This window comes from Camellia sinensis, chromosome 5, assembly GCF_055761805.1.
Source record: "Camellia sinensis isolate YWXY chromosome 5, ASM5576180v1, whole genome shotgun sequence".
NCBI lineage: Eukaryota > Viridiplantae > Streptophyta > Magnoliopsida > Ericales > Theaceae > Camellia > Camellia sinensis.
The window spans coordinates 135795671-135809119 of NC_138965.1; the positions used below are offsets into that span (position 1 = coordinate 135795671).

Here is a 13449-nt window from a genome sequence, read left to right on the forward strand (position 1 = left end):
AACCCCCATCTTCCTCATTATTCTCTTCGTTGGGCTAAAGCTGCCGTTGGGAATGGGGGACTACTGACATGGGTAGGCCCATAAAGGCCATAACCCACTATGAACAACCCAAGCCTACCACTTAGGGCCCAATACATAACCCAACTGATAAGGCCCAGCACAGTTGGAAGTCAACATGACATGAAGGACTAATGGTATTCAGACACGTGGCAGGTAAAGAGCAAGCCTTCTCAGCAGACAAAAATCTGCAAAGTTATTGCCACTGCACATCACTATTAATGCAACCCCTCACAGCATTTATTACGACAACACCTCTCCGTCGGGACAGCTCGCCCTCACCCTGAACAAGGTAAGCTACAACATAGACTTTTGGCCAAGGTGACAGGTTGGACGGGACAACGAAATGATTACTAAAGGATATAAGCAGACGTTGAATACGAGAAAAAGGTTAAGTTCTCTATTTCTAACTCATATCTCTACATTCCACTTCTCTCTCTAACTTGCTCGTTGAAGGGTTCGTTGGGGGACTCCCCGTTCCCCGTTAAACTCCTGTGCAGGTTCTCAGGTGGGCTTGGCCATTCAGATATCGGTTGGAGAAGTGTGGACCAGTCCAACCCATTCCCTCTGGAACTTGTTGTATCGTAACTGTATCATCATTTATTATTTTTTTAAATTGGAAAATTAATTTTATGCAATGATTTTAGGAGATGAGTTTGAAGAGATTTTATTTATTTAATTTAGAAATGATTATAGTGTAAATCTGATGAAAATGATTAAATTTTAATTGATTCTAAATTATTTTTTATATATATTTTAGACAAATTTTATATTATTATTTAATTTAAAATATTAAATTTTAATTATTTATCTGTACCTGTGCATGGAATGGAAATTATGCTAGTAAAATATATAGTAATACAATTATGCCAAACGTATCTTTTACCCAAAGCCGTTCCCAAAATATCTTAATCCTCCAAACACCCAAAATAAAAGCATCAATTCAACCATCCTTTGCACGCACTCCTGTGGCTGCCCATGTTTCTTTTGAAAAAATTACAGGCTTGACATTTCAAGGTGTGAATTAATAATTCAAATTTTCTATTATTCACTTCATTTGAAGCCACTTCAAATATTTATGCTCCATAATTATACAATATATACGAGATAGGTGATTACTTGGAATTGATTGAGGCGTGAGAACGAACTCGCTTGTGATTTAAAAAAAGTCATTTATACACTTCTTAAAGGGTTGACAAGATGCTCACCAATTTCAGTTGCAATATATTATGCACAAAATTATAATACAATGTTGGTGATGTTATAATTGAAAGACATCATATTGCAATTTCAAATAACTACATTACAAGAGTACATGCACACTTTTAATGATATGCAAATTAAATTTTGACTCTATGCGGGGTTAATTTCTGCACTATGGAGTAGGGTTGAGTTGCGTGGCAAACTGGGTGATCCGAAATGAAAGTTTGCACAGACAACAAACTGTAAGATTACCTGACTTGGGTTAGGTCGGAAAATCCCTCCAATGATAAAGTCAAAAAAAAGAAGGAGATGACTGTAGAGAGAAAGTAATTGCTCAAGAGTCTATAAATTGGGATCCTTATAAAGATTGATCAAGTTACCTTATGTATGGGAGCTAACTTGCTCCCCAAGTATGTCTTTCTCCGCTACCTGTCCCTCTTATTGTTTACTAGGTCACTCGTCATTGGAGAAGGACAACGAGTTTGCTTGTCACTCAAGTATGTAGGTCTAACGTATGTGCACCTTGTCCCCATGTCCATTTGCGGCTCCATGATTTGAGTAGATAGGGAGCGTAGGGACAGAACAACGATTGCAAATATGTTCCCTTTATCTTTGTGGCATTGGGTCATACTTTGTAGTAGGCGAAAGGCTAAAGTTGAATCCATAGCTCAGCCGCACTTCAGAGTGGGCAAAGGGGCTATGGCCGAACCCCTAACTCAGTCCACTTTAGAGTAGGCGAAGGGCCTAGGCCTATATGCTTCTAGCCTTGCTCACTTTAGAGTGGGCAAATGGGTTAGAACCGAACTTCCAGCTCAGTTCACTTTAGAGTAAATGAAGGAATGCGCATAGCCTTGCCCTCTTCAAAGTGGCAAAAGGGCTAGGGCCGAACCCCTAGCTCGTCTCATTTCGAAGTGAGCAAAAGTGCTAGGGCTGTACTCCTAGCCTTGTGCACTTCAGAGTGAGCCTTCTTTCGTTTGTGGTTTGAACTAACATAAATGGGCCATGAGTAATTGTGCCCTCTTCACTCTCTATTAAAAAAAAATAAAAATAAAAAATATAATGCAGTATTACTATAACTAATTATGGGTTAATGTTAAATAAGTTTCAAATAATGTCAAGAAATATTATACTTTCAACACACATTTCATGTCATATATTTCAATATATATTTTCTATATAGAGATAAAATCCCCTCCATACTTTCATCTCTTCATAGTCATTCATATTTTTTTTTATGGGTTCAAATTTAAATTCATATTGATAATCCGAATCTTTTACTTTGTATATTTCGTAATAAAAGTTATCTATATAAAAAATCAATTTCACCAGACAAAACTAAGAATAAATCACATTTTGTTTTATAAAATAATAAATAAAATTATAAACTTAAACCATTCATTTGGTAAAAGAAAACATAATTTGTTTATTTGTTTGTAATTGTTCAATAAATTTAATTTTTTGTATAAATTATTTTTACAATAAAACTTATAAAATAAATGATTTAAATGATTAAAGTGAATTCGAAATGAGATCTACCATAATAGTACGTCTTTATTTTATTTTTTTAAACGACTATGCTTATTTATTCTCTCATGATTTGTCTGTCTCCCCTTTCCCAAATCTTCTCACTCCTTTCACACCACCGTTCAGTGTTATCTTCTCTCTGTAGAAATGTACGAGCCCCAACCCCAACCTCAACCTCAACCTCAACCTCAACCTCATTACCTGAGATCTCGAAGAAGCAGAAGCCGTACAAACGTAGCATCATGTATAGTCGCCAGCGTCTTCCTCCTCTTCCTCGCCGCCGTGGCCGCCGTAGTCTTCTTCCTCCTCTTCAAACCCAAGGACCCCACCATCTCCGTCGACGCCCTCCAATTCCCCTCATTCTCCGTCTCCAACTCAACCTTCAACTTCACTCTCTTCCAGTTCGTCTCCGTCACTAACCCTAACCGCGACGATTTCACTCACTACGACAGCTCTCTCCAGCTCCTCTACTCCGGCTCCCAAGTCGGCGTCGTCTTCATCCCCGCCGGCCAGATCGGCGCCGGCCGCACTCAGCACATGTCCGCCAAATTCGACGTCAAGGAGTATCCTCTCGGGGCGAGGTCCGGCCAAGTGTCGGTGGCGGCGGCCAGTGGTGGAGTGGTGGCGCCGACGATGGAGATAGAGACGAGGATGAAGTTGGTGGGGAGGGTTAGGGTTTTGAAAGTGTTTACGCATAGGGTGGAGAGTAGAGTGAGGTGTGGGGTTGTTATCGAAGTCAGCGATGGATCTGTGTTGGGGTTTCATTGTTGAGCAAGGAAGTGTGTTGGCTTTGTTTTCTGGCTTCAATTCAACTCCTCCAATTATCCTCTTCTTCTGTGAACTTGTGTAATTGTAAGGTGGTGGTGATGATGGGTTTTTGATTTTTGGACATTTGAATCAGAGTCTTAATTGTGGTATTATTTTATTTATAATTTTTGTATTGGAAAATTTTCCATCTGGATCTCGAGAAAAACAGAGAGCCAGTTTCTAATTACATTCCATTTACAGCCAGCCAGTCTGGATTGTGGATTAGATTGAGGAATTTTAGTGGGAAATGAATGAGGGAACAAAAACACAAGCCCACAATTTGGATGGAGTGATTACACTTTTTAGATGGAATTTTACTATTTTTCACTCAATCATTAGTTGCATTTTGTTCGGGATTTTTTTAGTGCAATCACATAATTAGACATAAATTTTTATGTTTTAATTTTTTTTTCTAGTTCACTTTAAAAATTAGCTTATGTTTAAATTAGACAGAAAATGACATAAAAATATTTTATTATATTTAATTTATATTCTTTTTATACAAATTCTAATTCTAATAGAATAATATATATATATATATATTATATTATTTGGCAATTAACGTGGTATTTTCTATCTAATTGTGAATGAGTAAATTACAAATATATCTTCTGAAGTTTGCTTAAAATACGAATTGTCTCCTGTGATTTGGAAAATTACAAATACTTTCTTGTCAGAATTTTTTATTTAACAAAATTAATCGAAAAAGTGAAATTTCTAACTGTTCACCTATACGATAATAAAATTATTTAAATTATTAACTGAAATAAAATTTTTAACATTATTAAAAACTGTTACTTAACTTGATGATTTATTAATAAAATGATCTATTTGTTATGAAATTAAAAACATTAAGGGGGCATATTGTAATTTCTAGAATTACAGGGAGTAATTTATAATTTAAATAAATCTCAGAAGGCGTGTTTATAATTTATCTTAAATTTAGAAAAATAGCCAAACATAAAAAGGTAAAGTGCCGTTCGCTCTATTTTGATTTAGGGGTGTTTGGCATGTGCTATCTTAGCATATTATTTTATTTGAATCACAATTATTTTATTTGGATCACATCACTTTAAACCCAAACTTATATTTCACATTTTTCATAAAAAATAAAAAAAATATACTTATTTAGATCATCTCAATTACCTCTTTAATCTTAAGTTGTGTTTTGTTTGAAAATTTTCAACTGCATAAATCAGACACAACATTTCGTATGGGATGAGTCTTATTAAATGTATAGATGGCATTTTATGTGTGAGGATTGTTTAATTCTTGTGTACATGGAAGAACTAGTTTTGCTCACATATTTTGATAAAATGTGAGAATAATTCTCACTTGTTTGGATCATTCAAAAGGTGAAAAATTGTGAGAAAAAAAAATTAGAGGAATAGAGAAAAAGAAAAGTCTGTTAAAACCTATTATCAAAATTAATGTGATTTAGTGAGACATGAGCCATGTGGAGTATAAACTTTTATAGTACTTAAAAATTTCTTTTAAATACAAAATAAAAAAAAATAAAGAAAAGTCATTTATGTCATCTTTTATTCTTTGTTTATCTAAATTTTATGGAAAAAAATTACAAATTTTTTTGCCTATTATATCGACAGACTGTTACTGTAGAGTGAATTTCATTGAGAGGAAAAAAATTATTAAAAACAAATAAATAAATAAAGAAGACTTCCGACCTCAGTTGGCAAGGCAAGATAAATTTCTTTTAACTGGGCAAATTTCATGTTACGTAGAGATATGCCCATGTCATAAAATGCAAGAACAATGCATAAATTTCCCCTTCCCAATTTCTAATGGACTAACCGTACAATTTGATAAGAATCTCAAAATACAAGATATTCAAAGCGCAATGACATGTTGGTTTGTCATCAAATGCAAATTTCATGTCACATTGAGATGCATCTTTCATTTATCTGCTTCAAGTTGAATTGATAATTTGAGAAAAGCTAAACCCTTTCCGTTAACCTATCCGTGCCTTCTAAGAAATGGCATTCAACCATGAGAAAGAGAACATTCTTAAACAAAGCGTGAATGCCAAAACTTCCATCCAGTATTCATACATGTCTCAACATATCTCAAAAACCCCTAATCAACTTATAACATTGCCAGAAAATTCAGATCGATAGAGAGAGAACTGGTCGTTAACTACAGAGGTTAGGTATGCAAACCCCACCATCCAGGTTCTGTTGTTCCTTCCATATTCGCCCTGTAACACGCAGTTTCAGTTCATTCCTATCCCCACCGGAGAAAAAAAGGGCCATATTGCGTTGTATAATGAGACCGTCGTGGCTGTCCCTCACCTTCCTGTGACTATCCCTTATACTTCGTGGAGTGCCCTCCCAAATGATTTTCCGGCCATTTCCCCCAACCTCAAGGCTATAACTGTAGCTTCGGGCGTCTGTCTCATCTCCCATGAACCGCAGAAACGCCATATAAACAGGAGCCATCCCAAGCTGAAAAGCTTCAAAATGGAGACAGAAATACTGACCGAAACAATTGAAGACCTAAAAAAATAGGAACAAAATAGCAAATATTTTAGCTGATAGAGTAACTGAAAATGTGCAGCGCTTGAAGATTTAGGCTCTTGAACAGTAATTCAGCAAACAGCATGAATTGTGTTCTTTATTACTATTGTTGTCAAATTTTGAAACAATGAAGCATTGAAAGTGATCTACTTTGTGCATAACCCAAAATTTATGGTATGCTTATTAATCTCTCTCTCTCTCTCTCTCTCTCACACTCAGTGTGTGTGTGTGTGTGTGTGTGTGTGTGAGAGGAATAGGGGAAAGCGAAATTGCATAGTAGCCCTGTTTGGTGTAGCTGTTAAAACATATTATAAATTATGACTTTAATCAGAAACTGTTAATCTATTTGGTGTAACTGTTGGATTATAGATTTAAATTGCTGAGTAGTGTTTGTTAAATAAGCTGTGAAATAATTATTTCAATTATTTTTTATTATTCACTACTTGTATACATTTCTCATAAAAAATAACAACGATATTCTATAGTCCATTTGGGTCTTTTTCTATTTTAAAAAAAAAATAAAAAACAAAAAAAATCTAAGAATATAATCGTAAATTAACATGTTCACAACAAAAACTGATAATCAGAAGTAAAGGGTGAACAACTTCTCAGAATCAGTTTTTTTTTACTTAAAATAAGTTATTAGAATCAGAAACTATTTGAAATAAGTTTAACCAAACAGTCCAAAATAGCTTTTCAAAAGGCAAAGCCATAAGTTGGCTCAAAAAAGCCCAAACAAACACCCCCAGTGCAACAGTAAGACTCAAACCTAAATATCACACCTAATCAAGGGAGCACCTCAACGACCAGGCCAACCCTTGGTCTTCTAGTAAAACATTCATTGGCCATCAATCCATCACATATATAAAAAAACCACTTGAAAAGGAAACATATTGCATATAATGATATACAGATACATATAGGTTTAATTAAGATGAAAGAAACATACTTACAGTTAACATCCATGTGGCATTCTCTACCTCACGTGGATTAGACTTGACATAGCGATGGTTGAATGTGCATCCCAAGTGCATGTCTACTTTGTGATCATCCCGAAGATGGCTAACCAGGTATGGAATATCCCCTACAACTAAGCATTCCGATCCAGCATAAGGGCAGCTGTACGGTCTAAAGTTACATATGGCCTCGTGTTTGAGCTTGCTGTAGTAGGGGAAGATCTCGGGGCATCCAAGAGAGCAATACTTGCAAGGAAGTTCAAGCGATTCTGCTACCTTTTCTAATGCTAGACACCTTATATCACCAAGCTCTTGTCTACAAGTGGGACACCGGTTGTGTACCCGGACTTTACAGGTGGAACAGAGCGTGTGCCCATTGTGACACTGACAATCACAAGCTGTTAGACTAGAATACTAATCAATTCACTTTTTAAGAAAAAAAAGTGACCTGAATTTTTTTAATAAAATACTAATGGAAATACTCAAATATATACACACAAATAATGTATATCATGTTAGGCATATAAACATGTTGTGTACTGTGTAGTAGACATATCTTATTAGTGCTTTAAACTTTTAATGTCAGTATGAAGATGACTAATCGATATGAAAGAACATGCCGGATGGAAGTCCAAGGTAGTGTTTGGTTAATTGGAATGAAGGTAGCCTCCTTGTGGAATCATTCAAGAATCCATTTGCAATACATTTTTCCTCATGTTTTTACTGAACCAAACTTGAGAATGAAATTCTGATGGAATGATGATTCCATTCCATCTTCATTCCAATAAACCAAACACTACTTAAGTATTTCATGCTGAAAATCAATATGAAAAGAACATGCCGGATGGAAGCAAACTTGAGAATGAAATTCTAATGGAATGATGATTCCATTCCATCTTCATTCCAATGAACCAAACACTACTTAAGTATTTCATGCTGAACTATACTCATCTAACTTAAAAGACATCAATGTTGATGTCCTAAAGGTAGCATGTGAGTGACCTTCTCATACTAAAAGCATAGACATTAATGTTGATGTCCTAAAGGTCGCATGTGAGTGACCTTCTCATACTAAAAGCATTCTGTACTCAAATTAAAATAACTTTCTAATTATCTGACAAACCCAGGCAAATTAACTTTCTAAATAAAGTTACCCTGACAATGCTTCAAAAGAAGAAAACCCATGACTACCACTACCCTCTACATTCGAATATGCCACCAACCAACACATTTCATTTTCAAATCATTGCTCCCTGGGACCTTGCTTCTAAAGTTCCCATTACTGTCAGCTCCTATGAAACAACTTTTCTTATGGCTGAGCATCTGAGTCCCCCCTTATAGTCCATTCGTTCAGTATCTAAGAAAGCATGTCTCTCTTTCCTTCCTCCGGCACATTCTATATCTGTGCTTACACAATCATATGCATGTGTACATGAATCTCAATTGGATATTATTTAACTCTGATATTCGAAGTCCAGTCTACCTTGCATAACCTTTAAAAGTTATCGGTTTCTGTTTTCTCCTTCTAAACATTGAACAGTGGGTAACTGTACAGTATGTATGAACTCTAATTCCAATATTTTCAATTTAGGGAAATGTAAATTTACAAGTGATTGTCATTTTAGTTGTTTACAGTTCGGACAAACCCAATCAATGACAACTAAAAGGATTCTAAACACAAATATAGCATCCTAAATAATCAAAAGAGAATATTCTTTGAACATGGACCAGTCTTATAGGTGAAATCTGTGCCTTAGAACATTCTCTCACCAAAGTACCAAACCATCTATCCCATCCCATCAGTCGCAAGAAACAACACAAAATGATTGATTTGCCTAACTCTCATTTTCCGCCACAATACCAACTAATTCCAAATCAAATAAGAGGCTTAACTCTAGTTTCGTGAGAACCTATGAAGCATGGACACCTCTCCGGAAGTCACATACAAGTGTCCGACATGTGTCGGACACGGGCACGTGTCAGACACGCTGGGACACTTGGGACACACTGCGGATGCGCTGTGGACATGTTAGGACAGGCTGGGGACACGTTAAGAATATGCTGAGGGCTTTTTTTTTTACTAAAATAACATATCTAAGATTGATAAATTTGATAAAATTAAATACGACATAAAATACATATTAAATATTTAAAAAAGTAACATATAATAAACATAAAAAAATTATATGTTTTGCACGTGTCCTTATCTTGGTACATGTCCGTGCTTTTTAGGTGAGAACCTTTTACATGACAGATAAACTTTGCACATCTCAAAATCATCTTGATTAGTTCTCTCAGTTTTTGCATAAAGAAGACAGAGATAATAAATTAGGAGAAACCGTCCCCAGCCTATTATTCTAGGTCTAGTGTACACTATACAGACATGCCATGTTATCTCCCCAAGCACCACATATGATAGTATTCAACTGTTAAGTACCTTCTTGTTAACAAAATTAACAAAAATTAAAATTAAAAGAAATAGGGGAGAAAGATCCACTTCAAGGGGGAAGACCTCCTGTTGGTTCACATGGACAAGAACTTGGCGTCTTGTTTTTCACAAATGAAGACTGGTAATATTCTTCTTTTATTATTTCATTAATAGAGATGGTTTATATACAAGAAAACTACAACCCACTAAACCCATGATCCTCTAAGGTAGGAAAATTACCCACTAAACCACTATCCCATGACCACCACCACTAACTAATATCTAATAAATAATAAAATAAAATAAATAATATTTTTAATAAAATGACATACATAACATCAACATCTAGCATGATCACTATGCAAACCATGAATCTTAAGTTATTCATGGATACAACTGAGGGCACTTTCACAGTTGATTTTTCTAGGACCTCTGTGAGGAAAAGAATCAATATCCTCAACCAAATAAGAAAAGGGAAATTTGGTTAAAAGTCCTTGGTATAAAGCGTGTATTGCTTGAAGTCCAACATAAATTTCTTCATCCATAAAGTCCCTTAGTTCTATTTGATTGGGGCGTTAACGACATGCATTGATTTTTATGGGCATTTTTTACCTTTGTTTATATAAAAGGCCTAATTAGAGATAGATTATGTTTATTGAAACTCGCAAACATGACATTTGGCTCAAATTTGCTTTGCAATCGACAGATTATACATATATATATATATATATATGTATGTGTGTGTGAGTTTAACTATATATATATATGAATGTATCCGCCATGAACCTAATCGCAATGGAACAAAAAATAAAATTAAGCAAAACTAAAATCAATGAAAAACTCCATATTTTCTTTCTAAAATCCAACCGATGAAAAGTTAGAAGACGAGTTTGAGCTCTTCCGTGGACGCGTGGAAGGTTTTGTGTGTGTATATATATTGTTGTTTATTTATTAGTTTGTAAATATGAAAGTAAAATTTCATCTCTACTTGTTGTGGTTACTCTTTAATCTGTACGCTGTTGTCTAAAAAAAAAAAAAATGTACTATGCTGTTGTTGTTTTTTTTTTTGCTGATTTTCTGTTCAATAGTGACAGTAAAGTTTTACTCTGGTAGTGTTTTACTCTGGTAGTGTTTTTTTGAGTTATTTTTTCTTTTATACAAACTTTATTGTCAATCAAAGTAACATTTTACTATAAACCAGAGTAACATGTTACTTTGAGATAAAGTAACATATAATCAAACAAGAGTAACATGTTACTGTTTACATCAATTTCGACGGTAATATTATTATTTTTTACAAACAAATTTCATTATCAACATGGATCTTATTTGATAAATCCTGATAAAAGGATTCTAAAAATACTAATTTTATTAAAAATCGCCATCTAGATCAAAAGTTATATTATTTTAAAATTTAATATTTTGATAATGGTGGTATGCGTTGGACTTTTCTAGAAAAACTTTTTATGTTTGTCTGCATTAAAATTTTATAATGAGAGGGCTTTGACCAAATCCCTCATTAAGAAAAACTAGAATGCCATAGTTTCTCTCCAACAAACTTATCCTGCATTCACATAATTTTGAAGTGTTATCCAACTCACGCAAGATCTATTTATGAAAATACATAGTGCCATAATCATAATTTAGCAGAAACACTCAAAACCAAACTCCAAAATAGTAAAAAATCATAAAGAAAAAGATTAAAAGTTACTGCAAAAACGTAAAAATCGATCTTTTTGACCAAAAACCAATCTCCACCCATCCTATTATTTACAACATTCAAATTCCATAATTACACAATAATCAATCTATATGTCTAAATGTCCCCTTCTCCATAATCCAACCCAATTACATAAATCAATCAACCAAAAATACTGAAAAGCAAATTATGCTAAAATATGCAACCAATTCGCCCAACCTAAGCATTTCCCAGAAATTTGAAACCCTAAAGCCACCAAAGTTAGGTTTAACACAGAATGTCAAAACCCTAGAAATCAAAGAGCAAATTACATGCTAGCATCAAATATATAATCAAATTAGGTCCCCAAAACCCAATCTTCCACATCCAATTCAACAATCCAACCGCATCATCAAAGACATAAAACGACCACAAGGGAAAAATCGAAACAACAATTAGTGAATCAAGTCCAGAACAAAAAAAAAAAAAAAAGAACACAATAATTAAAATCAAAGAAAGAACAAACCTGGTGTATAGGAGGGTACATTGAATTGGTACAAACAGGGCATTCGAGAAGCTCCTGGACGCTCGTGGTGGGATGAATCGCAGAAGATACAACATTGTTGTGAGGCTTCGAAGAAGGAAACTGAGAGTGATGAAGATGATGATGGATCTCATCCTCATCCATAATATCGGAGCATGAAATGCATTCAATGCTATCCAATTCCATTCATACAATATATATATATATAATGAGAGTCTTTGGGTGTGTGAGTGTGCGCAGAGAAAGATTAACAATTAGGGTTTGACTGTGGTGGGTTTGGTGATTTTGGATGTAGTTGTCAAACCAAGTGTTCAAGGAAGAACAGGAATCAAAGAAAGAAAGAAAGCCAGAGAGAGAGAGAGAGAGAGAGCGCGTTCTCAGATTGGTGCTTTTCTTGAATTTTTTGTTTTTGTCCTTTTTTTTTTTTTTGGCGTTTATGTATAAGTTCAGTTAACTTTTGAATAACAAACGTACCGTTTGGTTCGCCTCATCGGGGAATATGCTATTTTAAGTAATTTTTTAATTTTTTATAAACAGATGTGTAAAAAAATAGAGAGATAATGTGATAATTTTTAGTAATTTTTTGACTAAAATAGCCGCTTCCTAAACGAGGCAAATTAATTTTTGGATAAAACAAAGCAAAAAAATATAGTATAAATTATATTTGAGATTTGAGTTTAATACATATCATCTTTTGATATTTTGAAAATTATACTAATTTTTTATCATTGTAATTATTTATATGAAATGAAAATATTGAACTTATGCACTCTCTTTTCTTACTTTGTTTTACTCTTTTTTTTTTTTCATTCTTTTGCTTTATTTTTTTTTAATGTAATTTACTCTATTTTCCTATTAAGAGTTGTTGTCTTTTATATAAATAGAGGCTTTTTGAAATAAAACTATTAACTACAAAGGTGAGCACGTAATTTCTAGAACGTCAAATGATAAAATGTAATTGAATCAAATCTTATGGGGTGTCTAATTTATCCAAAAATATATTTGGTTAACTAATTTTTTAAAAATTAAATTGTTGAAAAGTTTAACTTAAGGAGGGTATAAGGTATTAGATTTAGCAGATATTTTTTATTGGTGAGAGGCCTACTCTTTGTGAAATAGTTTGGTGATAAGTATTTTTTTTTTTTGAAGGACATTTTGTTCTTAATTTTACTCTTTAATTTATTTGTTAATTTTTTTTGTATATGTTGACTTCTTTTTTTACTATCTATTTAACTTTTTTTTATCTGTTAAATTTTTTTGTCTATCTGTTTAAATTTTTGTTTAGCTATTCAATTTTTTTTTTATCTGTTCACTTTTTGGTCTACTTATTCAATTTTTTTTTTTATCTGTTCAATTTTTTTTTTTTTTTTTTTTTTTGTATATATATATATATATGAGTTCATTCAAATTGTAGATGAAAGTTTCACTTGGGGAAGATCTATGATCTTTGGGGTACAGAATTGGGTCATAACCATAGGTTTCTAAGGATGTTCAATGACAATTATAAGTTGATGAATCATGAAAAAGACAATAAAGAAAGCGATGATACCAAACCCTAGAATAGCTTTGGGATCAACATTTAGGACACGAATGATGAATTAGATCGACCAAACTGAGAATTGCAGATCTAGAAGTTTAACTCGAGAATCTATTGTTTGTTTTTCGATACAGGGATCAGGAGGCGGAGGAGGAGTGGCGATAGTGGTGGAGGTTGTTAG

General features: G+C 33.8%; 2 protein-coding genes across 2 annotated transcripts; one reads left to right on the plus strand and one right to left on the minus strand.

The window, feature by feature from the left end:
* Window positions 1–2931: 2931 nt before the first annotated feature.
* LOC114323146 (uncharacterized) lies at window positions 2932–3555 on the plus strand. Its single transcript, XM_028270626.2, has one exon. The coding sequence runs from the start codon at window positions 2932–2934 to the stop codon at window positions 3553–3555; it is 624 nt and encodes a 207-aa protein (XP_028126427.2).
* Window positions 3556–5461: 1906 nt separating this feature from the next.
* On the minus strand, window positions 5462–12201 carry LOC114323111 (E3 ubiquitin-protein ligase SINAT5). Its single transcript, XM_028270594.2, has 3 exons — window positions 11714–12201; window positions 7079–7465; window positions 5462–6104 (listed from the first exon to the last, which is right to left on the minus strand). The coding sequence occupies exons 1-3, from the start codon at window positions 11915–11917 to the stop codon at window positions 5742–5744; spliced, it is 954 nt and encodes a 317-aa protein (XP_028126395.1). The 5' UTR covers window positions 11918–12201; the 3' UTR covers window positions 5462–5741.
* Window positions 12202–13449: the final 1248 nt, after the last annotated feature.

Excerpts from the sequence above, each read along its gene's own strand:
- LOC114323146 (XM_028270626.2), top strand. The coding sequence starts at position 2,932 with ATGTACGAGCCCCAACCCCAACCTCAACCTCAACCTCAACCTCAACCT.
- LOC114323111 (XM_028270594.2), bottom strand. The coding sequence starts at position 11,917 with ATGGAATTGGATAGCATTGAATGCATTTCATGCTCCGATATTATGGAT. Across the intron at positions 7,466-11,713 it reads TGTACCCTCCTATACACCAG|TGTCACAATGGGCACACGCT; the intron begins GTTTGTTCTTTC and ends TGTGATTGTCAG. Across the intron at positions 6,105-7,078 it reads ATGCCACATGGATGTTAACT|GTCTTCAATTGTTTCGGTCA; the intron begins GTAAGTATGTTT and ends CTATTTTTTTAG.